At 41.2% G+C, this 25265-nt stretch overlaps 1 protein-coding gene across 1 annotated transcript in view; it reads right to left on the bottom strand.

The window, feature by feature from the left end:
* ANXA2 (annexin A2) overlaps nt 1–22340 on the bottom strand; it is a 29402-nt gene extending 7062 nt beyond the window's left edge. Inside the window, exons 1-5 of the mRNA XM_059823864.1 lie at nt 22305–22340; nt 17467–17526; nt 13219–13318; nt 5868–5962; nt 2580–2693 (exon numbers count right to left, since the gene is read on the bottom strand). Coding sequence (XP_059679847.1) covers nt 2580–2693; nt 5868–5962; nt 13219–13318; nt 17467–17514 — 357 coding nt within the window. The 5' untranslated portion in view covers nt 17515–17526; nt 22305–22340. The remainder of the gene's footprint in view (nt 1–2579; nt 2694–5867; nt 5963–13218; nt 13319–17466; nt 17527–22304) is intronic.
* Between the last annotated feature and the right edge of the window lie 2925 nt (nt 22341–25265).

Genomic DNA, 25265 nt, shown 5'->3' with positions numbered 1-25265 from the left:
ACAACTTCTCCACTATAAATGCAAAGCCAAGGATGACACCATCATTAGCTTTGGCCTTGTCTCCAAGTCAGCAAAGATTTAAGCATGTTCTGAATTTCTAGCTAACAAATAGCTCCTCTTGAGTTGTCCTTATTTTCCATGTACCTCAAAATGCACAAATACAGATAAAACAGTATTACTGTTAGCTATATTAAGAAATAAAAGTGTAGTTAGTATAATAAACTAAGTAGTCATATTTTATATTTTTTGAACAAGCTGAATAAATTGAGAGATCTTATATAATATTTCAAAGCCACTTTTTTGATCGAGGTCAATGAAAAATCAGTACTTTGAACTAAGCTGCATTACTACTGTTTAAAAAGTAATATAGGTATTAGCACTGACAAAATTACAAACCGTATCAAAATGTACCAGCTATCAATTAAACATTATTTTGGAGTATCTGAGTTACTATAATGTGGCTTGATCAATGGGCTGTAAACCTCGTTCAATTATTTTATATAGATAAACAGCCATATTACAGAAAAAAATTAAAAAATTGCTAACAACACTGCAATATTTTTGTTCCTGGAGAACAAGAGGAAACTAAAGGACAGGCTCAGAACAGGAACCTAACTTGGATGAGCTGAAGATGCTTCTCTCTCCTGTGACCGCTGAGGATATCTGGGTTACTAGATGGTAAATTCACCTGGCAGCCAGATTCCTCAGTATTTTGAAAAGAAACTTTTTAAAAAAAGAGACTCCACTGGCGATTTTTTCATTCTGTTTTGTTTCTTGCCTACCAATGAATCATGTTCATGTTAATCTCATTAGCCTCATCTTCCAGCATCACCAACAGACAGAAAAAACACTCATGCCTCCTGTTAGGACGCTGTTTGTTAAGCCCCTCTGTAACAGAACGTCATTTGGTAAGTGGCAAAAATGGGCATGGCTTGCACAGGTCTCCAAGAGAAGTCTTGGGGAAATTTCTCATGCTGCAGTTTTTTACATGTGGAAAATGGAGGTAATTATGTGGAAAAATACCCTCTTGGAAAAAGTGTCCCTACTGAAGAGGAGGGGGGAAAAAAGAAAACAAAAAAAGACTACTAAACCCAAGCAATTTTGTAAAAATGGCTCACAGCTAATACAATTATGAAAGCTTTCCCACAGTGCTTCTAAATAGGTATCTGAGGAAGAAATGAAGGCTAACAAAATTTAAGATTTTCTAAATATTTTTTTAAGTATTTCGTAAGAATGCGTACCAGAAAAATAATTAACTCCTCAATGATAACTTTGCTTTGCCCAACTTTTGAGTCCCATGTCACAGTTTATTATGCTCTATGTATCAAGTCAAACTTAAGCTCAGGCAAATTCAGAACATTAGACTAGGTGCTTGGGAGTTGGGAATAGCTGACCTATGGAGAGAATAGAATATTCTACATTTGTGGCTACTCTGAGATAATGGCTTGGTCTTTGGGCTGTAAATACAGCATAAATGCTATGTAAGTATACGGTCATCCTAAATATAACATATCAGATCGAAGACATTTAAAAAAAAAAGAAAAAATAAAACAGAAAACCTAAACCCAAGCTACCCTGATTCACAGTAAATTACGGATAGCCTCTACTTAAACCAGAAGAGGGCAGCATCTGATCACTCAAAGAAGGGATTTGGCCCATCATTAAACAGTTACCATCTGCATACTGGGTTGGTTTTTTGGGTTTGGGTTTCTTCTGGGGGGAGAGGTGGTTTTGTTTGCTTGTTTGTTTTTTTAACTCCTTTTTCACAGTCTGAAGAAATTAATTAATTTCTTTAGTCTTGTTTGGAATTTCAACAGATATATTTTAATACTTGTTTTTTTAATTAATAAAGAAAATTTAACCTGATCAAGAACATTCAGAATTTAAGTGATGATCACAAATACAAATTCCCAAACCTTAGTTTGCTTAGAAAGGTGAATGCAGTGGCATGTGCACCTCTCAAAATCTTGTTTCAGTGGCCTGCAGAGCAGGTATTTCTGAACTAGCAATCTATTCCACGCTTGCCTGTGGTTGTAGGGGACTAAACACAGTGACTCACTGCTGTGCTGTTTCTCCAAAGACCTGCTTGTGAGGCCCCCTCCTCCTCCTCCTTGTGTTCTACACAGAGGCAGGTCTGGTACAGGATGTTCTTTCAAAATCAGTGATATGACCCAGTAACTGAAACTACTGTTTCTACTATAAGTGCTAGCAGAGGATTTAATGGCTCCAGCTAACAGCTGCTCTCTGAATGTTTTTTTGTACTATGAACCTGTATATTGCTTTTAAGAGCAGTCAGCAAAGCAGCAACCAGCCAGAGCAGCCTATCAGTTATTCCTGACCTGATGAAAATTATTTTCTTCCTTAAAGAGAGGATTTAATGAACAGTAGTTTAAAAATCACATGGTTCCAGAATTTCTCTCATTTTGGATGCCTTGCAGCTAGATACTACTACTGCAGTAGCAAAAAAAAATAATAATCAGTCGACATGTTTGAAAACTGTGGCTGTGGATATGAAGTCCATACTCATTCCTGAGACAGCGACATCAGGCTAACATACTTAAATTTCAAAGCTCATTTACCTTCATGGCAGCTTTCAATTCAGAGGCATCATACTGTGCTGGTGTCTTCAGCAAGCCCAAGATCACTGCCTCCAAATGACCCGACAGAGCAGACTTGAGCGCTGCAGAAAGTTCCTGTAAAAAAGGAAGGATGATAGAAGAAAAAAATTAAAGCTCACTTCTGATCTCCAGAGAATTTAGCCTGTAGTGCTTTAAGTCTCCAAGCCTGCAACAGTGTTTCTAACATAATTGACAAGGAAACAGAACACAAAGAGCTTTTCTTTTGTGAAAGCCTAAGAAAGAAGTTAGGGCAAAGGAATTTTTTCTCATCCTTTGAAAATAAGAAGAAACCCACTGGTGGCTGACAAAGTGCTGGGATGCATGGTGCAGACATATCTGAACAGCCCCGCTCCAGTCTTGAAGCACTGACGCTTTGTTGGAGCTAACAAGCACAGATCTGAGTTTGACTCCCTGTGGTCAAGTGCTTCTCCATCATACTCCCCCAGTTTTCCCAGTAGCACTGTATTATTTGTGTTTTTCCTATTATCCCAGCCCTTTACTAGCCGAGACATCGGAAAATTGACTACACAGTTATTTCACTGTATAGACCCAGTTCCCAAACAGCTAGCTGAAGAGAAAAAGGTCATCCCCGAGCACAGAAAAATTATCCCTGTCTTCAAGGGAACTATTAGAAGAGTGCAGCCAAAGTCTCTATTGTTAATTGTCAGTCAATCCTAGAGAAAGAAACACTCAGGTATGTTCACTTCACAGGATGCATGCAAATCTGTAGCAAATAAAGTCAGAGGCACGTCCTCTTTTATGGGTTTCAGATGCAACTTGAATAATGCTAATTATCATCTTCATTGTAGTGTAGTTACAAAGCTGAAACCCCTCGTATCAAGTCTGGGGTTCCATGTATTCCCTAAGCTGAAGCTAAGTCTGTAGCATTCAGAAGAGAATTGCTGCATTTCAACTGCTGGTTTCTACAGTAACAATTTGTGAGCTTGAGGGGCAGGGGAAAAGGGGGTAGAGACCGTGAGCTCAGCAAAATTGCAGAGAAGTTTGCACCAGAGAGATAAAGAGCCAAGGCACTTAGTTTGTTTCCAGAGTCACTCATTTAATCCAGGGCACTAATATGTGCTAATACTGTATGCACTTACTGCATGGATTGACCAAGATAGGGAATGGGGGTTTTGGGCATCTAGCTGCTTTAGTCTAAGAAACATTTTAGTACAGTAACTAAATTTTGGATACCACGTTCCATCATTTATTTGTGTGAAAACAGGTTCTTCAGACATCAGCTGAAACAGCAAAGATATCGCATATCTTTATTATAAATTTTAAGACAATGCCATGAATTCCAATTAGCCGAGTGAAGTTTTTGCAATCTTTGCACTTTGGTGTGAAGGCTGAAGGAAATACAAATCACTGCAGTAGGATTTACCAAACTAACTGCAATAAAACACCTCAAACTGAACCAAGCACCTGCCCTCATATTAGCAGGCTTCTGGAGAAACAAGGTCGTCTTTGCCTGCTAGGAAAGCAAGGTCTCCACTCCGCCATTCTCTGCCATGGCTAGGAGGGCTCTAAGAAAGAAGTGGGAAGCAGGTAACTGACAGATATCATTAACTTACAAGTAGCAAAGGGAAAAGGTTTTACTAAGTGTTCCAAATGAGCGTCTGGATATTAGCAGTTCACTTCAAAGTTAGAGTTTATTGGCGGCAGTTAGGACTGACCAGACACATACAGAGACACACATGCAGAACCCCCAGTATTTACTGGTAGCTCCATTAATGCTGGTGATGGGGAAAGATTGCATAGATCAAACACCGCTCCTCAAGATTACCAGTAGTTTCCATTAGACACAACTCAACGGAGTGAAAATAAAGGCAGATCTGCAACTTTTTAAAATTATAATGATCTATTGAGAAATCCTGCAACACATAAGACGAGCAACCTAGTATAACACAACACATTGCCAAAGAAATCTGCACAGCCTGTGGCCAAAGAAAATCATGAGACTGTCCCTAGAAGGTAGACCTAAATGTCTTTTCATATCCCACTTCCTCCTCTCTTGCCATTCACTTGTTTATTTCACTGAGTGGTTTCTACTGCAAATTTCCACTGTTTCTACAGACTGTTTTATTCTTTGGCACTTGTTAAACTTGATAAATTCCGTTTGCTCTTGCATTGCAGCAAGGAAAAAAAGGTCAGAGAGAAACACTTAGATGAAAAAAGTTGCAGATTTTCTTGACTGTGCATTTTTGTGGTCATGCAAAACATTTAACAAAGCTTTAAGTGACACATTTCACTACTAGGGTCCACTTATATGCACGATTCTCCCAGTGCCCACAGGGCGTGACTGCCAGGGTGCAGACGTGTGCACACATGCATGTGTCCAACTTGTGCGTGCTTCTGCATGTGCCTGTATCAACCATGCATAAAAGTTGGTGGATTTCCAAGATTTAACTCTAGATTTACATTTGGTTTCAGATGAGCATTCTGGGCTGCTATTGGAGGGCTACCATTTGGGGTCTGGCAAACCTGAAAGAGATACATTCATCATAATCCTAACTCTACACAAGTTTCCTCTTCATGGGCATAAAACTTCAACTATGGCAAGATTCTCAAAAGTCAAGAGAACAGCTCTTGCCTTCCAGATAGCAAGACTCATTATGCAGTATTCTCCACACATTTTAGAGATTTCTCCGCATTAGTAGATCAGTACCTAAGGTATTTTTTCTGACAGGATAGTATCGAGTTATAGTTCAACTCATTATACGACTGCGTTCCACATCTGCAGTGTTCGTAGCATAACTGACTGCAGTCTTTTCTCATTTAAGCTAGCTCTGTGAACAGAAACAGAATACTTTCCTTATGCTGAGTTGTTTTAAAAAAGAAAAAAAATAAAACTCAGTCCCCTAAAGCAGCTCCCTTTCATCTTTTCCTTCTAACTGAGGCATTTCACGTCAATGGCTTTTCACCATTGTTTAGCGTATTTCACCAGGGAATCCTGTGGCTGGCTGCCTAATACGTCACCCATTGTGATTTCTGGAGGTGCTAGGAAACCACCGCCTCCAACAGATTTCAGTCCCAGCTGTGCGTACTCAACAAATTTGGAAGTCCCACCAGTCCTAACTGTGACAGCATGGACAAAGTAGACGCATCTTTAATTTCAGTGAAAAGATAAACCAAATAATACTTATCTCCAGTTTACACCCAGTTAACTGTGAAACATGCAAGCCCTGAAAAATCTAACTCTCTGCAAGAAAAATATTCAATACTTGGTCTTTCTTCATATTTTGCTACCTTTTTGGTTCTCCTCTGATAGGCAAAAGCAATGTCCTGCCTCTGTTCATTGCTGCGGTTTGTCAGGACGTTGATGATGGTGACCTCATCCACACCTACAAAGACATAAGACAAAGAGTTAAAGAAGCTTTCTTGTTATTGATCTCTTTGTATTAGTATGTTCTCCAACACTCAAAACATAGCACATGTGCTGCCTGGAGCAGAGCTCAACAGCTCTCATTAGTTAGTATATGTCATGCCCTGGACTTGGAGAACGGGCAACTAATTACAGCCCAAATTTTTGATATGATGCAGGTCTTCAGGTACACAGGTATGTATACACATCAACGAAGTCTAGTTTGTGACCAGCTTTGCTGCTTCCATTTTCTGCTTCACTTGTGTCTGTGTACTTGTGTTCAGTCACTCAGCATTCTGCAAAGAAAACTGCTCAAGAACACAGGCTTTAAAACTGACATGAACTTGTACTTACTAAAGCCTGCCCTGTCATTCTGGTAGAGTGTTTTCAGTTAAGGCTTCTTAATAAAGCAGTTATATTTTCTATTTAACCCATAGTCATTTAACTTTTACTCCAAACATAAAAATGGGAAAATAAAACAGTGTATTTAATTCTCTCAGCAGCTCAGAGGCTCAGAAGACAGAAGGGTTTTTTGACACTGGAAGAAGTACATATGTGCTACTTTTTAAAAAATCATCACTCGAAGATCCATGCTGAGTTTTAACTAGGATGCCTAGAGGACTTGGATGCTCAAACTCCCAACCTATCTTTTAAGGAAGTGAACTAAGTATCAGTAAAGGTTTAGTTTTAAGTGAAGTTTTCCAAATCCATGCACTTAAATGCAACTGCAGACTGAATGCAAGTAGATCATTAAGATTTATTGTAAGTTAAAAGCCAAAGCTTGCATCTAGGGTTAGATACTCTGGCTGTCAATAGAACCTAATGGACACCACAACTTTAGGTCCTGTAGGGGTCATCAGTGCAGGTCAATGCATATAGAGAAAAAGCTTTTATGTTGTACAGGAAGCAGGATTTCCAGATGTTGTCTCCTAGATACAGCTACTTGCTATTCTATGTTCTTTGCAATGCAGGCAGCATTTTGTGACTCCTCCACTTGCTCCTACCTACTGCTACTAACTTGCACTTCAGATTCCCTCTCGTTTTCCCCACTTCACTTGCTTTCAAATTCTCCTGAACTTGCATTCTTTGGACTGGCACAGTTCTTCCTCTGACCACAATTCTCATCTGCAGCTTGGTCTTGGCAACTCAAAAGATATCCCAGAGCCTGACTGGACTGGAGGCTCTAGACCCTCTTGAGATGAACCTAGAGCATTTGACTTATCTCTGTATCATGTGATAGGGCTCTAACCCAATGGACATACAATTACCACGCCCTGCAACCATCCATGTGTCTCAAAGCACTCTCTGCAAGGATAGCTACCCTTTGTTTATTCACATCAACAGAAAAACACCAAACAAGTTGTATTTATATTCCCTTAACTAAGCATTAAATTTATATTAAATACTTTCTCTTACTATGAGAGCTTATGGAAACTGCCCTTGCAAGAAGCCAGTCTCCACTACTCAAAGGAAAATGTTTAGAAATGCAAGTCCCCCTGCCACAAGGTAAAACAAAAGAACTGTTAGCAACAGATACAGAGCAGCTGGTGGGGAGTGGGGGGGGAAGAGTTGGAGTAACAAATAAGAAAAACAGCATGGCACACTGTGACACTGAATGTATCTGAACAGAACTGAAAAGTTCAGCCCAGTTGTACCTAATCAAATGGTAGGTGGTTGAAATTTCAAAAGGCTTAGGTGAGGACACACTAGCTTGCTCAAGTAAAATCTCATTTTGATTTTCTTACTCTGTTTAAAATGGCAAACACAACTACATTTTTGTAGGACAATTATAATGGTTTTCTTAGAATGCTTTGTAAAAAGATCCAAGTGAAAGAATTTGAGTCCCTTTCCCCAATTCTCCAATGCACATTTGTGTCCGTATCACTGAATTCAGCCCCTAGGTAAAATGTCCATTTGTATTTCATGTACATGATTGTACACGTGCAACCTCACAGCAACTTGAAACAAAGGACTGCAACAGATACTATGAAATTAATCACATAAAGTGTGAATGTTGCAAAAGACCTTTTAGCCCCTAGCTACAGAATCTAAAAAGGTAAGTCAAAGCCAAAATTATTTTCTCCCTCTTCAGCACATTTTTCATGATGAAATACTGTACTTGATAGCCTCATGTCCTTAGCTCATGCTGAGGCAGACCTACATCAGTGCTCTTACTCACACAAGCTGGTCCTGCAAAAGTCAAAAGGCCCTGGAAAGCATCGTAAGTCTTAGTTACAAATTTTGATTTGAAAACATGCTGACTGCACATTTCAGCCATAATCTACTCCTGGACATTTTAAAGTGTTCCCATTTTAAAAAAGGAAACGAATTCTCCCAGTCCAGAAACGGCCACACACAGGCAGACACAGAGACATTGGGCCTTTCAGCTGTTGCAGGGCCACAGCATAAGCCAACGTCTTAAGCTTTTTAATAAATTCTAGATTTAAACCACTCTTGGCATTCAAAAGCAGCAAATGACATTTTCAAGTTCTATCACAATTGCAATAGATTAAAAACCCACAAATGACTGCATGCAAGTTTCTTATTTGTATGTTTGTGGATGGAAATATGAAGTTAACTCATTGCTCTGGCATTTAGTGGAAAGTGCGTACTTCACACTTGGGAATCATGCTGCATGGACAGGATGCTGACTCACATCTGCTGAGGTGGGGTGGAGCAGGAGAGCAGCTCAAACATTTTTCTTTGCTGTTCACTAAAATTTCTGGAAGTTTCAGGATAATGAAACCAAAGTTTATTTCCAAATTCATTCTGGCTGGGCAGATTTTATCAGTGCATTTCTATCAATGGGCAACTGAAAATTAGACATTGTGGCTCGCAATTTTTTTTAAAACAAGAAAACTCCTTGCAGATGGAAATGTATTTGGGCCAAAACAACAGCAGCACCATGGTTCTGAACAAAATGGATGATATGGACAGTCATTTAACTTTCTAGGACAAGGTGATAACAAAGCTAACATACTTTCCTTTTGCAAGATCTGGCATACATTCATTCAGCTCATTTACCACAAATCTGTTCTCTTAAATTTCATTTTCAAAGACAGCATGAACAGAATACCAGAAGCTATTTCTGTCCTAACAGCATCTAGGTACTACAGAGATTATCCATCTACATTAAAGAACGAAATGGCATTGTAGCTGGCCTCAAATTATTAGTGGGAAATGTACGTTATTAGCCCTTGTGAGACCTCAACACTACTGTGTATCTGGTACCAATGCAGCCCTAGGACTATTTGAGCTCATGATCTGCAATGTCTTATTTTCCTTGGATAAAACCCTGATCCCACTGGAGTCAAAGGGAAAAATTTAGATAAAATAAGACCGTAATTTCAGCTCTGCTATTTTGCTTAGCAAGATTTCACCAAACCCAAACCATGTTGCAATGAGCTATTTCTTTACTGATACTATTAATACTCTGAATATGTGACTGATGCAGTTTGGTGGATTTCAAGCACTATCCTCCCCTATCAGTATGCCAGCAGACTTCCTCTAAACTTTTACTTTATAGCATTAAAAACTCTGTTAAAAGGTATGGGCATGTTGGCTATACTATACAAACAGTGAATTCAATCTTACAGAAGACCCATGTCATGGTTTACTCCTCAACATTGCTTTACCGATTTCTGGATGTAATAAATTTATTATAGATGTATGTTCTAAGCACTTTCCTACAACAAACCTGCGTTTTAATTCTGCCAGTCATGAAATTAAAAAAGTATACCATGAGACCTCAATAAAAGGTTGCAGTTTAGGTTGCAAGTAATTAACTATTCACAACTAGTCTGACAATAAAATTATTTCACAAAGTATTTGGGACACACAAAGTCACAATGCTAGGGAATAACTTTGAAACCGAAGGAGAGACACTTCAGAAGTCTTCTTTCCTATAAAGAATTAAAAGGAAACCTAACATAGGCTCTGTTAGTACTCTTCTAGTTAGTTAGTTTCTTCTATTTAGGCTTATACACTTGAGCTCATCTATACACAGGGCACAATGGAGCATTATACAGAAATTAAACAGCCTCTTGTCCTATACAGCAAAAAGCCAACATTTACAAAGGACATGCTAAGGCACTAGATGAACTCACTACAGAAAAACTCAATAGCATAAAAATGAAACTAGCATAGCAATGACATTTATTACAAAAGGAACAAGCCAGAACTGTAACAAGTTATTTGCATTACGCAAACTCTAGGTTGAACTGTTGCTAACTACAAACTGGTTTTATACCATCTAGAGCCATTTTTGCACATCTCCCTTTCTAGGCTGTTGGATATATGTAAAACCCCTGCATTTAATTCAACTCCACTCAAAGCCCAGCAAAGGGCTGGGCAATATATTTGTGCAGTGTAGTTTTTGCAGATAGATCTAAGCCCCAATAAACACATCACAGTATTTCTCAGGGATCCCACAACAGATAAATAGATGGCTAACCTCTGAGGCATTAATCTGAAGAGTGTGAATGAATGCTGTAATATTTAGATATTATATAGAGCAGAACAGTCAGACACTCTACCCTAGATCTTTGCCCTAAAACAAATATATGGCTGTTGTTTAGCCATTAAAATAAGTTTTACCCATTTTACACACAATCACCAAAACGGAGATTCATGACTCTGATTCAGGGAGTTTGCATTACTGGGAAACAGCTGGATAATTAATTTGATGGTAACTTTTCAAAACTGGCCCAGCCTGACCACAAATACCACACTTGCATATTGTTTATATAAAAATGTGGAAGGTATACCCAAATGATTTTTCCCAGAGGTAAGATTCTACAGGGTATCATTTCCATAGTACTGCTATAAAGGATACAATTTGAAAGACTATTTTGATAATTGCAAAATAGAGGCCCATTATAGCATGTAAAGACACAGATTTTTGAAACAAAGAAGAGGCGTAGGTTTCAGATACCAGAAGTCCTTTATCCTGTATAGAGTAAAGCCCCCAAAATGCTCAGTTCTTATGTCTGTGTTTTTTTGAAACTGACCACCTCACCCACAAAAAGAGCTTGAGTATAGTATTTATTAACTGATATCTCTCTCACTGTCTTAAAACAAGATGAACAAGTCATATTACTCTTAACAATTCTATGATAACTTACATTGCTTATTTCTATCTTCCGCATACAATGCAAACTAATTGCTAGAGAATCAGTGATACTTACTAGGAAAAAGGTAGCTGCTGTGGCTATGTACTGTTTGTTCATTATGAGTGTTATATTTTTAGCTCAAAAACTATGAAGACATTTCCCAGAAATATTTTAAAATGTCATCTTGCAGAAGAATTTCCCTGTGTAGCTGTTTACACCACTGTTTGTAGAAAACCAATTCTTGTCTGGATGATTCAGAATTTTCATTTGGAAAAAAACCCCGTATTTTTTAGAGAGTTCACATTTTTGCAAATGTTCTGAATTAGCAGATGAAAATATCCTGTAACCAAGCATTCAAAGTGCAAGGAAACAGTACCTGGAAAAAGGATCCTAACACTCTTGTTCTTTATTTCCACCAGTAATACTTCCTTTGAGAGAGTCTTTATGGTGGAAGATTCAGTATTAAAACCATAAAGAGATTCTCCCCTTTAAAGCCACCTTCCCAAAAAAGCTCCTGGATAACAAGCTAATAAGCAGAGGTAAGGTCAATCCTACAAACATGCAGGTCTATGAAAAAGTTTCCCTATTATTTGTTCAAAGGGTTGGGAATCATCTCTCTAAAGAAATGTTTCCATATATCTCAAAACCAAACTGCTCAGCAAACTGCTTATGTTTGCTGGAAGAAAGTGAAAAAACTACATGAGCTTGACTTTCCTGACTGGAAAAGCTTTTGTACTGCCTGGCATATTGCAATTTCCTTTTGCATTAACTAACAGCTTGAGTGTTAAAATGTGTAAATTTTTACCTATCCTGAAAGTCTGATGGTGTACTTGACATGTTTAGATTTGCCCTATAATCAGAGCTGTAAAAAATTATTAAGTCTAGACAAACTCTACATACACACAAAGCGCCTTCTGCCAAACACAATGACATTTACTCCTCTCTTGCAAGAAGATTTTTTAAAATAAAAACAATCCATAAAATTGTTCAAAATCAGAACTGAACCTACTTTAACTAGCAGACAAGGGATTTCTCCACTTAAATTAAGAAATCTTGTGAAAGGAAGACTCATGCTTGTTAGGGAGGGGCAATATTTTACATTTTATAGCAAGTCAAACATGTGCTTTGTTGGCACTGATGGGAGACTCTGCATTTCTTTCTGATGAGAAAATGTTTGGCTTTTAACTTTCTCCCTCTCCTGACATGTAGGCAAAAAGACTTGGCAGCTGCAGCTACACCCAGCTGTTGCTTCTCTGGCCTGGAGAAAGTCTGGAAAATGTGGCACACCCTTTCTTTGTTACAGAGCAGGATAAGGACAGAGGATCACTGCCGTGGGAGCACCACCAAGGTATTACTCCAGAGTTGTAGTTCATACTCCCTGTGCTCCTGATTGTTTCAGCATACCAGGCTTTTCCATCCAGCTGCATCTCTCCCCTGCTCTGTCATGGCCTCCTACCAGTCAGTGGAAGTGGTGGATCCTGGCACTGATATAAAGAGATGGAAACCTACCTGCGAGCCTGGCTCAGAGAAGCAGAGGACTCTCACATAACCCTGCCCCTGAAATACTGCAACATCATTTCAGGAACTAGATTCTGTTGTTTCTAGGACTTTCTTTGACCCTAAATTAATATAAGATACATAAGCATTTAGTTCAAAACCCAGGAGAAAATGTTCAAACCATCCCTATTCAGCTGTCTGGAGAGCTGAAAGAAAGAAGAAATGTCCAATGCAATAATCCAGTAGAAATCCATGATTCAGAGCTTGGTCCAAAAATCATGGCCACAGAAGTTGACACTTCATTCTCAGTGGCAGAAAAGTAGTACAATTTGTACTGATGAGTCAAGAGAAAAAAAGTAGACATTTTCAGTGACAACCTCGGTAACTCTTGGCTACAAACTTCAAAAGCATATTCAAAGCATGCACTTACAGAGGTCAAAATCTAACTCGGTCAAGATTTCATCAGTAAGGTCTGAGAAATCCAACACCTCCTAAAACAGGTATCTTAGACTAAGGATATCAAAACGCTGGTCTTGAGACACAGTACTTTTTTTTTTTTTTTTTTTTTTTTTGCACACCATCATTCTATCTTACAAGTAGAATAAAAGCCACAGCCCATGTTCCTCACCTTTGGTCTTAATGGCTGTTTCCAGGGCTGCAGCATCCCGGTCAGCATCAAAATTTGAGTAGGCCTTAACTGTGGCATATGCACTTGGTGGGAGAGAATGCTAGAAGAAAAAGAAGAAAAACAACCTCAAAGTTAAATCATGTAATCCTGTCCTTGCTGCAGTTAAGAAAACACGTGCCTCTTAGTTAACTGGTATTTAGCAAAATTCTTAAATACAAGAACTACCATTGGGTATCTGTGAAAATAGAATTCTGCTAAGAGCCACCAAACTCTCTTCTCCTAACGTGTATTGTCCAGAAATCCACCCACAGCCATACTTATTGTAACAAAGAATATATACAAATAAATATTATATATTATTGCAGCAAAAACCTAACACATTCCAAGTTTAATCACTAAACCTCAATTGTCTAAAATCTGGAGTTTTCTGGCTAGATCTGAAGGAAACTGACTACAGAAAGCTAATTCAAAGAAAGTTTAACTATCTGCTGTGAAAGTCTGAAGTATTTTAGATTTGAAGACAATACTTTACTTTGGATTATAGGCTACAATTGAAAAAAAAAGTAGAGGGAGATGGAAGATTAACAATCAGTAAGTCAGAACAAGTTTTGTGCCCTATCCCATGGACTTTAAAGATAACACCAAAAAAATCTTTTTAAGCCTATAGTTCTAGAAAGCAGAAGTTACTCGCAATCTCCCTTTGAAACTCTATGCCTGCAGATACTTGGTTTAAGCAGCACGAGGCTAATAAAACCAACTGACATTTCAAATAACCTTTGCTAAGAATAAGAGGACTTCCAGGCAAGTTCACTTAGCAAGCAGTTGCAACATTTTAGAAGTCACCAGATTTTATCAGCTGTTTATTACTGTCCTTTCCTGAGGATTATAGTTTCAAACAGGAGGTCACCAGAATAGAGAATCAACTCTTCTCAGCTCCTTCAGTGCAAGCTAACAGTTTAGCTTGTATCACCTCCCACGGGCAGGTTAAACTGAACCACAGATTTTCATATAAATAGCTGAGAAATACTCACAAATCCTGCTCTGCTGAGTTCAATTTAGAGACCTAAACCTCCAGCAGAAAGGCATAGTGACTAACACCTGAAACTGCCATAACTGTTTCTTAAGTGAATGAATGACTAAGCTTTCTTGGTAAAGATCCCTGGAAACTTTTGTTTCAGTCCCTAACTCCAACAGAAAGCCAGGTTCATAAACAGGACTAAGCTATCTTAATATCCCTGGAGGATCTTTTTACATGCAAATTGTTAAAAGGAGGACAAATTTTTACTAAAAAATTCCACGGTTTTTGACTACATTTGACTCTGTCCTGTAGAGGTCACACTGTCCTGAACAGATTCCTCTGGCAGCAACCACTGTGCCTTCTTGAAATGTCTGTGTTACGCTGTGGAGATGGGAAGTCAAAAAAGCACCAATTAACTGAACGATTCTTTCCTTTGTCTCTTACCATCAGCTCAATCTAGCAAAGTGGCCCCAGTTTGGCCCACAGCCACACCACAAAACACAGCCTTTCCTGTTAGCAGATCAACTTGCAGAAACACTAAACGGAGATGTGCAATGTGGCCTCAGAGAAATCTGTGTGCCTGAAAGATTCCTAAACCAAAGCCCATTAGTATACACAATCATGTGGCATTTCTACCTAACTAAACAGCACTGATGGATAATCTGAAGCAAGTCGCCTGGTGAGCTTAGCAGAGTTGGGTACCTCTCCTTCCACCCAGCTCTAAGTATTTTCTGAGTCATTTGGACAAAGTATTTTACTGTAAGATGATACCATACACTGAGAAAATACATAGCATATTTGCAATTTGGGAGCCATCTTTTCCTTTGTCCTTCCACCCAATGCATGCAACAAGTTGGATTCAGATCCCCTAACACTGGTCAAAAGACCCAGGAAGTGCCATGTACGTATGTATACCCAGGAAAGACAGAAACCTTCTGCTGGCTACTCTACCAGTAAATGGACAGTCTTCAAACTCAGTATCCACAAAGATTATGCTTTACTCTCTCAGGTGACTGTCTTGAGTACTTCAGTGGAGTAGACACAGGTCTTACCAGGGTGATTATTCTGCCTATGAAAAACAGCCATTTAAATTCCAGACTATATGGTCTCAAATTACTCTGTCACGCTACTGTACCACAGTACTGGTACTGTTACGTTTTCAGACAAGAGAGTTTTTCCAACTGACTTTCCATTTAGTTCAACACAAAATTTTCAAGGATGTGGCAGTAAAAGTCCAACTAGTGTGTAACTGCACAAGCAGTCTGGGCCAGACGAAAGCAGAGAAAGAAGTTTTTTTCTCGCCACATATCTAGCGTGCTTCAGAGGTCCTTCAACTGGTTTACTTCCTATGAGCTTGATGAATTCAAACCTATTGGGAAAAGCAGAACATGAGGGAGAAGCATATATCTCTAACAGGAAAGCTGAAAAGGCTTAATTTCTTCCAAAAAAACACAGGATCCTTTCAAGATATCTACATCTCTGTATACCCTGTCCTCAAAAAAATCATTAGTCATGTTTGAAAACTGAGTTATTTGACATCATCCAGCAAGTAACCGATAAAGTCTTGACTAAAATATAGGCTTCCAATTCCTAGTGGAAAGATGGAGCACATGATGAAGCATAACAGCAAGATCTTTGTTACAGAATCTTTCTATACTCTCTTGTGGATAGATGCAGAAACTGCAAGCATAGATTAACTTCAGGCCAACTCCCTCCTTTCCTTAAAGGAAGGCGAAGATAATACCAGACTGAAGCAAGCAAACCAGTTAATAAAGGCAGTTTCTTCATTTTGAAACACATCAATCGCTATGCCACCAATGCAGAACGCACAAATACCTTATTGCACGAGACAGGACTTGGGGTCAGCTGTGACCATTCTATACCCTCAAGGTTAGAAACATTTTTTTGAGAAAAATGGGTGGTTGAAATACTGTGTTTAACATCAGTTAACTTGCTTAGGGGAACTGGGCAAATCCTTTACGCAAGCTAGCTACTCAACAATCCTGGCTTGCAACTTAGGATCTACAGAACAAACCAGCTGCCTGATATTTCTTGCACTCTATGGCAGCATTTCTGATGAAAATGCTGGCATGGGACAGTAGTCAAATTTGACTTTCGCAACTACTCACAAGCATCATGGAAGAAACATTTCTGCCTTTGATAACAGATTGCTCAAATATTATCTCAAAAGTAATTCTCCACTGAAATGAACACATCCAAGAAATCTGAAGAGTTGACTTCCGCAGTACAAAACCAGCTTTGCTACTTACCTACAGTGCACTAGCCAGTTCTTTGCAACAGCTCTTTCACAAAGATCATATGGTACAATTTATTTGGCAACAAGTAACAAAAATTGGAAAAGGTTTGCTTGTACTGAGCTCAGATCTGGAGTTACGGGCTATAAAATTTAGAAGTATAGCAAGTTTATAAGCAACATAATGAAATCATGCGTTGATAGGATTCACTTCCTCTTCAGTGACAATCACAGAACCACAAATTCATGGCACAATATCCTGACACTACACTGCTAACCCTACCATCTAATGTTGCAACATAAGAAATCAAACAAAGAGAGTGTGGCTTTCTGGTATTTCAATAAAACTATCAAGCAAGTGCAGATGTCGTGGAAAATACACAATCAAAACCAAGATTCTTTACGCTTTTCAAAACAGAAAATGAGAAAATAAGTTTTTTCAAGAGGTAGTTTGGTTTTGGTGACAACCATTACAGAAATAAGATCCCCGATATTTTAATTCCCAGTAAGTAATGCTCTCAATTTTTAATTAAAAAAAGAAAAAAGAAAAAAGAAAAGAAAACTCGAAAGGCATCAGCAAAACTGAACACATTTCCATCTTCTCTCATCATCCTTAACTCACTTTTTCCTTTGGAAGAAAGGGGGACCACAGATGTGAACTAGCCATTCAGTTTGTCCAGTGATCTCTTTCATATGGCCCAGCACATGAATACTGCTCATGCTGCTGGCCAGTTAGAAGAACTGTCATTAAACCTAGTCACCTCATAGAATTGTCCTATGGTTTACAGCTGCTTTGTGGCTGAAAACTGATCACTGCTGACTAGGTTTTTAGTCAATGTAAGTTTAAGTAGAAGAGTTGTATGGAATCTTGTAAACTGTACAGCTCAGTACAATTGTTGGTATGGAGTCCTGTAAAAGAAACAAGATGTGGCATTTAAGTAAATCAAACTTTTCTTGTTTAGATAGTACTACTTACATCTCCTTCAAGGCTGAGCTTGCTTAAAATTTCATGGACAGTAGACATCTTGAAAGAATGCTGGAGGAAGAGAAAAAAAAACACAAAACAAGTAGACTTGTAAATATATTTACAATTACATCAATGTGTTATATAGTCCTGAAACAGCACAGCACTGAAAGTGACATAGTCCAATGAATCTGCTAATCCCAAGCAAGAAAGCAGATCTAGAAGTTTCCAAGGCATGCCACCATTAACAACGCAACAGTGAGAGGTCTTCATTCTATTGCACAATAAAAATTTATCTTTACTCCTCAAAAAGACATTTCTTCTGCCTTTGAAACACTTAAACTTAGGAACTGGAGAATCTCTACCTTAGAAACAGAATCAGCTAAGCCTACAGCTCAGTACCAGGAAAACTGTGCGGAAACATTGCAGCCTGGTCCAGCCAAAGCCAAAAAGCGGCAATAAGTAGTAGCATTTAAATCAGATGCTCAATACCTCAAGTACTCATGGAATACACTGAAACTATTTATATTCATGCAGGCATTTTATAAAATCATAATGCTGTTCCATCTTTAATCCTGGACACAGACCACAAACGCCTCTAATATCATATGGTTTTGTAGTGGCTCCCCAGTAGTAAGAATCACAGGACAAGCTACAAACACCAGTTAGTAACATGATTGTCAGATACTAGGTAACAGGGACTGTCTTAAAATGACAGCTTCAAAAGTAAGAGCCATCGAGGCAAGATAATTAATATGCATTGCTCCATTGCCAGAACCTGCATAACATCCAGCTAACATATATAAAGAAAAATAGGGAAAAAACCCAAGCCTGAGACAGATCATACACATTGCAGAAATGAACAGGGAAGTTTACCAGAGCTGTATTACTGTTTTACTGGAAGGGTCTCTCAACTAAGGAGGAATTTTTTTCCAAAGGTTGTAAGCCAGAGGCAATATTTAAGAGGCTTGATGCATTCCCAAAACTCTGCTCTCAAATTCCTCTACTGAAAGGACAGACATCGCCACTCATATTACCTTCTAGTCATTCAGGTTGGCACCTGCAGCAAACATCATTTTGCCTGTTGAAATTAAAGCTTGTTTCTCAGGAACTCTACAATCAAGCTGTAGAGATAGCATTACCAAACAGGGAAAAGAGTTGGCTTGATGAGAGGTAGGAGAGAAACGACAGCAACACTTCAAGAATAGTGACATTCGACTAACTGATAACTGAGCCTGGAACCAAAATTGCACTATTTTCAGCCTCACTGGGTGCCACTCCCTTCAATTCCACGCTGTCAATGATTTCCCAATCCAGCTCCCAGATACCACGTCCTCCAAGCCAACTCCCAGCTATTGTGCAGCCAGTCCTGGGTATGTCCTTTCAACCGGTTTTCAGATTCTTTTTTTATCCTCCATCAAGCCACTTATCTGATGGTATCGGGGCTTTCTCAGGCAAGCAGTACTAGCCGCCCAGGCAAATTTCCCAGACGAACCAAACTCCTCTGCACTCAATGATCAATTTGAAACCAAGAACTCAGAGAACCTGCAAGAAGCTTGAAATAGTTTCTTAATAAGGGAAATCTGGTTAAAACTCTAGAATGAGTGGGTTTTGGTTTTTGTTCTAGCTCCTGTAAGCCTCCTGTACATCAAGAGAAAAGCAGAGAAATCCTTACTTTTAGCAGATATAGCAAGTGTTATGAGAATAAAATACAGAAACACAATTACATGGCTTTTGTAGCGTAACTGCTGTAATCACACCTTTCTTCACTTAGAATACAGAAAGAACTTCTTTCATCTTCTGAAGCAACCTAGGTTTAAGTAACGAAAGCAACTTTACTTCAAGGAAAAACTAAGATCTCGGGGGAGGAAAAATGAGAATGAAAATCAGAGTCATGCATCAACTTATTTGAAAATAAATCCAACCTAGCTCTTTAAAGATAGGCTGCAGAAGTTGTAATAAGCTGCTACCTGCTATTGGCACTATTAACCATGCTGGTTAGACGGGGATGATATATTACTGAGTTATGAAATTCTTAATGTTTACTCTTAATAAAATGAAGTGCCTAACAATGAGACCTTTGTACTCTGACAGTATTACAGCCAATACCAAAAGATGAGCAACTTAAGTCCTTTAGTCTTGCTTGTCACAAATAACTAAAAAAACACCAGCGAAAGCTGAAGCAAAGCAATTACAGTATAGCCTTTCACAAAACAATCACTGAACAGCTTTTTTCAAGACTCCTGTTTCTAAATCAATTAAAACCCACATTGAATCAGGCTTGTTGGAACAAAAAACTTGAACAGAATCCAGGAACAGAACTAACACACCCTCACGTAGAGCTGGAACTGGGAGGTTCCTATCATCAGCACACAACAACGCTATAGCAACCGACCGCCCATCAGCAGCAAGCTGGCAAAAGAAAAAAAAGGGAGGCTTTGCAAGAATCTTTGCAGAGAAAGATCTTTACTCAGAGAAAAAAAGCAACTCTTGTCACACCCTGCTTTGTAAGGCACTCATATTTGAGACTCACTGTTCTCTGGTGGGACTGATTTTATCTGATGTAGTTTTGGCAAGTACTGGGGGGGGTTGAACATGTAAATAGAAAATACTTGCACTAACTTGTTCTTCCTTGCACTGGAAAAGAATCAACTTCTACCTTCCAGCTGTAAACTAATACTTCAATACCTCAAGGCAAGTTTCTACAACTGGTTTTCCTCCTAAATCCACATTATGTAATCCTGAATCATAATGTTATTCTACTAGAAGAGATACCATCTGTTTTGACCTCGACCCCCAAAGCAATCACTGGTTTGCAAGTCTGTTATTATATTGGGCCGAGTCTATATTCAGTTCCTTATCCCCATAACTGTTTGGTGACAGAAGAGCGTGTGTTTAAAAGCAGCCCCATACCTTGATTCCCAGGGGCAGCCCACGTACATTACAGCAGAAAAAACCCATGTGATCCATGGAAAAAAGTGTCAGGCATGCACAAACAACTACATTGCTCAATAAGCAGAGTTAGCATTTTAAAAAGCACTTATTATACTCTTGTAGACAGATATTGAGCAAAGGGTGTTTCCAGACATCTGAGCCAAAGAAACGGCATCCCCGGAATGAGAAAATGGAAACTCTTTCACTCAGAGCACGTTTGTGTCAGGTGTCCAAAAACTAGGGCAAGGCCTGGCAACAGAGAAGATGAGGGAGAGCGATGAAGATCCGCGCTATCTGCTGTAAATGAAATAAGGACTCAAAATCATTCATTTATATACGGTGCTAACCGCAAGTACAAATGAGCCAGTCTGTATCTCCCCAAATCACCCAATGAGGTTTAGCAGATCATTTAAAGCCACTACTCAGAGAAAAAACTAGCTTTAAAGAAGAGGATTTCAAAACCCTTTAAACCACACTACCACAAACATACTTCAACCGTTCTCTTCCACAGACACTGCTAATAACCCAGGGAGATGTTCCATACCAGGAAGATACTATGCACATACAAAATTAAGGACTTCTATTTCTTCGAATTCAAGCTATTCTCTCTTCTGAGACTTTACAGGTAAATATTTTTTTTTTTTTTTTTTTAATCGAGGCAAACCACACCATACATTAGCTAATATAAACTATGCTCACTAGGGCTGCTTATCACAACTAGATCCACCAACCGAAGGCCCACACAGGGATAGATCACTCAAGGGCACAGGGGTTCCAAAAGATTCTTTCACTCTTGACCTGTATGTTGGGGTCTCCACATCTTTGCAGATACAGCATTGGAATATGAACGTAAGAACAACTAACATTAAACGGAATTAAAGCTGCCATGTATAAGAACACAACTCACTTCTCAATGACTATCCTGAAATCATTTCACTTTTCTTCCAGTTAAAATACATGGCAACGTTCCTTTGCCCTACCTCTCCTCCTGGCTCGGGGAGAAGGAAGTGCTGTCCAAGCTGACTCACCATCTAAAAGGCAGCAGCAAGATCTCAGCAATTCCACTGGTGGCCGGGGCAGGGTGGGAGAGCCGTGCCCAAGCCTGGCTGAGCAAGGAACCGCACAGGGCTCCCTGGCACGCCGCGGGTGAGAGCAAAGGCAAACCTCGGGCAAGCACTAGCTACCCGGGACAGTCCCTCTACAAGAGCTTCTCTTCTGCCCGTGGCAGCGGCTGCATCTGCCGCGGGGCCAGCAGCCGCGGCCACACCCCGGGGGAGAAGGGAAGGGGCCGCTGCCCCAGGCCGAGCCCGGCGCGGCGGCTCGGGCGGGCTCAGGGCGCCGCCGCGCCTGCAGGAGTAACTCCAGCCCCGCTACAGCTGAACGGAGGCCGCCTTCAGCGGCCGGCGAGGCTGGCTGGCACAGCCCGCGCCTCTGCCAGGCTCCGGGCTGGGAAGTGCATTTACAGTATGATCGCTAATCCAGCTGAGCCTTTCTGTACCTTAACGAGGAGAAGAAAGGACTATTTGGGGAAGTTTGACGAAGTCCGGGACCAGTTCCTCTTTTCCGAGCGCGGCCGCCACACCCAGCGTTGCTGCGGGGCGCACGACGCTCTCCGGGGGCAGCCTCGCCCTCAGAGGCCGCCGTTTCAACATGAAGCCGAGGGCAGAAAAGTAACGGGCGGGTAATGCCGAAGGAAGAGGAGAGAAGCGCGGGGCGCAGGAAGGCGGCGGCTGCCGCACCCAGCCACCGCCCCGCTCCGCGGCCGCGCAGCGCCCGCTCCGCTCCCGCCCGGGAAGCGGCTACCGCGGCCCTACACCCGCCCGCACCCCCCCGCCCGGCCCCGCGGGGCTGCCGCCTCCCCCCGCTGGGGGGGGCATGCCGCGCTGGCGGGGCCGGGGCGCCCGGAGAGGGCTCACCTGGCCGGGGCGGGCAGGACGGCTCTGGCGACGGCTCTGACGGCGGCTGGGGCCGGCAGCGGCCCGGGCGGGGTTTTGTAGGGCCGGGCGGGCCCTCCCCGCCCCGGCGCCCCCCCGGCTCGGCGCTGACTCACCCGGCCGCGCCCTTCCCGCAGCAGGAAGGGGAGAGGGACGGGGTGGGCACGGGTAGGGCAGAAGCGGCCTCTCCCTCCGCATCCCTGTCCCGCAGGGCCGTGTCCCCGCCCCCGCGGGCCGCCCAGGGGGCTCCTGAGGTTTGCGGAGAAGGCGCCGAGACCGGCGCCCTGGCGTGCGGGGGTCGGGGCTCTGCCCTCGCCCCCCAGCCCCGCTCTCCACGGAGCGCCGCAGCAGCTTTCAGATGGGAGGCAAGTGGGGCCCGCGGCGCTGCCCGGTGCCCCCAGGGAAGGCGGCCCCCAAGCCCCTGCCCTCGCCCCTGCCTTACCGGGACAAGCAGGTTGTCGTGGCAGCCTGTGCTTTGGGTTCCCCAAAGCAGCGCGGCTGTGACGGTGCTCGGGCTCTCGGGCAGGGCACCGCACCTCACGCCCCGGCAGCCAGGGGACAGCCCACGCTGCAGCGCTGCGGCCCGGACCCCGAACCCCCCCGCCCCGCCAAGCTGGGCGCTCGCTGCCACCGAGTCAGAACTGCAGCCTCCTGCTCTGGGCTCACACACGGCAAACAGGGTTCCCTACAGGTTGCAGGCACAGCCAAGCCTGCGTGGCACCAGCAGTATTTAATGATCAGTGCTCAGAGTTCAGCGTGCATCTCAGCTGTGAGAAGTCTAAATGACGTCTGCGAGGAGCAATAAACGCTACACGACCAAGGCACGAGCTCTGCGCTGAGGCTCACCGAGTCATGGTCCGATAACCCGAACAGGCATACCACGCCCAGAAGTGTGTGTGTGTGGGGGGAATCAAAACTTCTGCCAGTCTGACTAGTGAAAAATAAAGGACTGAAGTTCAGAGATATTACACTGGTAACAAAAGCAAGATACAGTTAAACAGTATTTGCAAAAGATCTTCAGTTGGATCCCTTTAGAGTACTGTTTCACCACAACAGCGTGGCCAATTTAGTGGTGATCAATCTCAAATACTTCAGGAAAAAAGCAAGCACTCCCCATTCCCAATATATGCAGTTATTCCTGTAATTTATGTGTGGTTTTTCTAATCCCCTGCAGGTGAATACCCTCAGGTAGTCCTTTCAAGAGTATGTTGTCACAGAGTGGTTTTGATTCTGCAAAGAGATATTTGCCTCTGCTATAAGGGGTTTTTGTAGGCATAGACAGAGATGTCTTCTGGCAGACAAGAGGGTAAAAAAGTTTTAGGCTTGACCAGGTGCTTAAGAACAGTGGTGGCAAAAGCAGGCAAGCACAAAAGAGACAAGAACATGGGCTGAGAGATAAAGTAACTGCTGGGATGAAACGAGATCAGACATACAAAAAGGGAGAAATATTAAGAAATACTACACTAGACTTCGAACACAGAGGCAAGAGTGGATGGGTGAACTGGTCGTTGCAGAAGGTGAAATAATGTTAGTAGCCCTTTTCTGAATAAACAAAACTGACATGAAGGGGACAGCCACAGGAAAAGGCCTATCATGCAACAGCATTTTGTCAGAGAAGAACATCAGTGACGGTTTTGCATTAGTTTGACACGTTAGCTTTCTCTTTGGCAAGGCCACTGGGGTTATTCCTCTGTGTATTAATGAACCTGTCTTTAAAAATTAATTCCTGGGTATCCCACTTCAACCAGTGTCTGTCACTAACAGTTAAACAGATGATTTCCCCCTGCGTTTCAGGTTTCTTAGAAAAAAAAAAAAATCACTGGCGACTTGGCAAGGTGATTCACAGATCAAAAATACTTACAGTCCTAGAAGTAACAGCCATTCTGTACTGCAGTATTCATTAGGGGCTTTAAATAGGGACAAACAGCTGAGCAGAAGCCAGACAGCCAATTTGCCTACTAATGGATGCACAATCCCTCAGGGACAGTTTTTTTACCCCCATCTCTTGTCAAACATTCTTAAAGCAAAAGCAGAAAAGTATAACCACAACAGCCTCAGCTGAAAAAAGTGTTTTCACATACGTAATGTATTTCCCAACATCCAACACACATGTTGCATTCTTGTATAAAATCCGCTGAGTCACATATTAATGAACTAATTCAGAGATGAACACATTCATTCTCTTAACTGAAGGTCCATTTACCTTTCAGGTCTCTACTGCAGCCTGTTCCAATGAACTACTATTCCCATTTCCTCAGAAAATAGTTCTCTTTTTAATAACTCAATACTTCTTAAAATTTCACGTCACTCATATACCACCATTAATTTTGGTTAACTAGATCTTCATATGAACAGTCTGCAAAAGCTTTGCTATCAAGTGAACTATTATCATTATAGTCACATTAAGTGCAGCACAAAAAGATTTTCCAGCGATTCCAACAGCTTCAGAAAGGGAACAGAGATGTTGTCTTGAATATTCAACTTAATCATCAATTATTCAATTTCAGAATCACACATTCACCTCAGTTTAAAATAGACAGCAGCCCCTCTGAACTTACAGAAGCTGCAGGGACTGTTGAAGTGATTTCAAAAGAAACCAGACTGACAATAGGAAAAAAAAAGAGCAACCATATTCAGAGTCACGAAGATACGAACATTATATTCAAACATATTATGAATTCCCTCAATTGCTCTCCGCTTATGTAGGTCAACTGACATCAAAGGCACTTGTACCAGCTGGGGAATCTACGTAGTACGAACAGCAGAAAACACATTAACACTTTTGGCAGAACAACCAACCATCCCTGAATACCAAAGCCTGGTGATCCTGCCCATGGAAATATCATACATTCTTCATACCTTTAAGAAAAAACTCTGCAAAACCAGTGAGCTGAAGAAGGCAGCAGTCAGACTGTGCAAATAGGAAAGACTTCTGTTATCTGC

Source organism: Gavia stellata, chromosome 13 (genome assembly GCF_030936135.1).
Source record: "Gavia stellata isolate bGavSte3 chromosome 13, bGavSte3.hap2, whole genome shotgun sequence".
Taxonomy (NCBI): Eukaryota; Metazoa; Chordata; class Aves; order Gaviiformes; family Gaviidae; genus Gavia; species Gavia stellata.
Note: the sequence above shows the minus strand (reverse complement) of the source record. Positions and strands in the feature narration are given on the sequence as shown.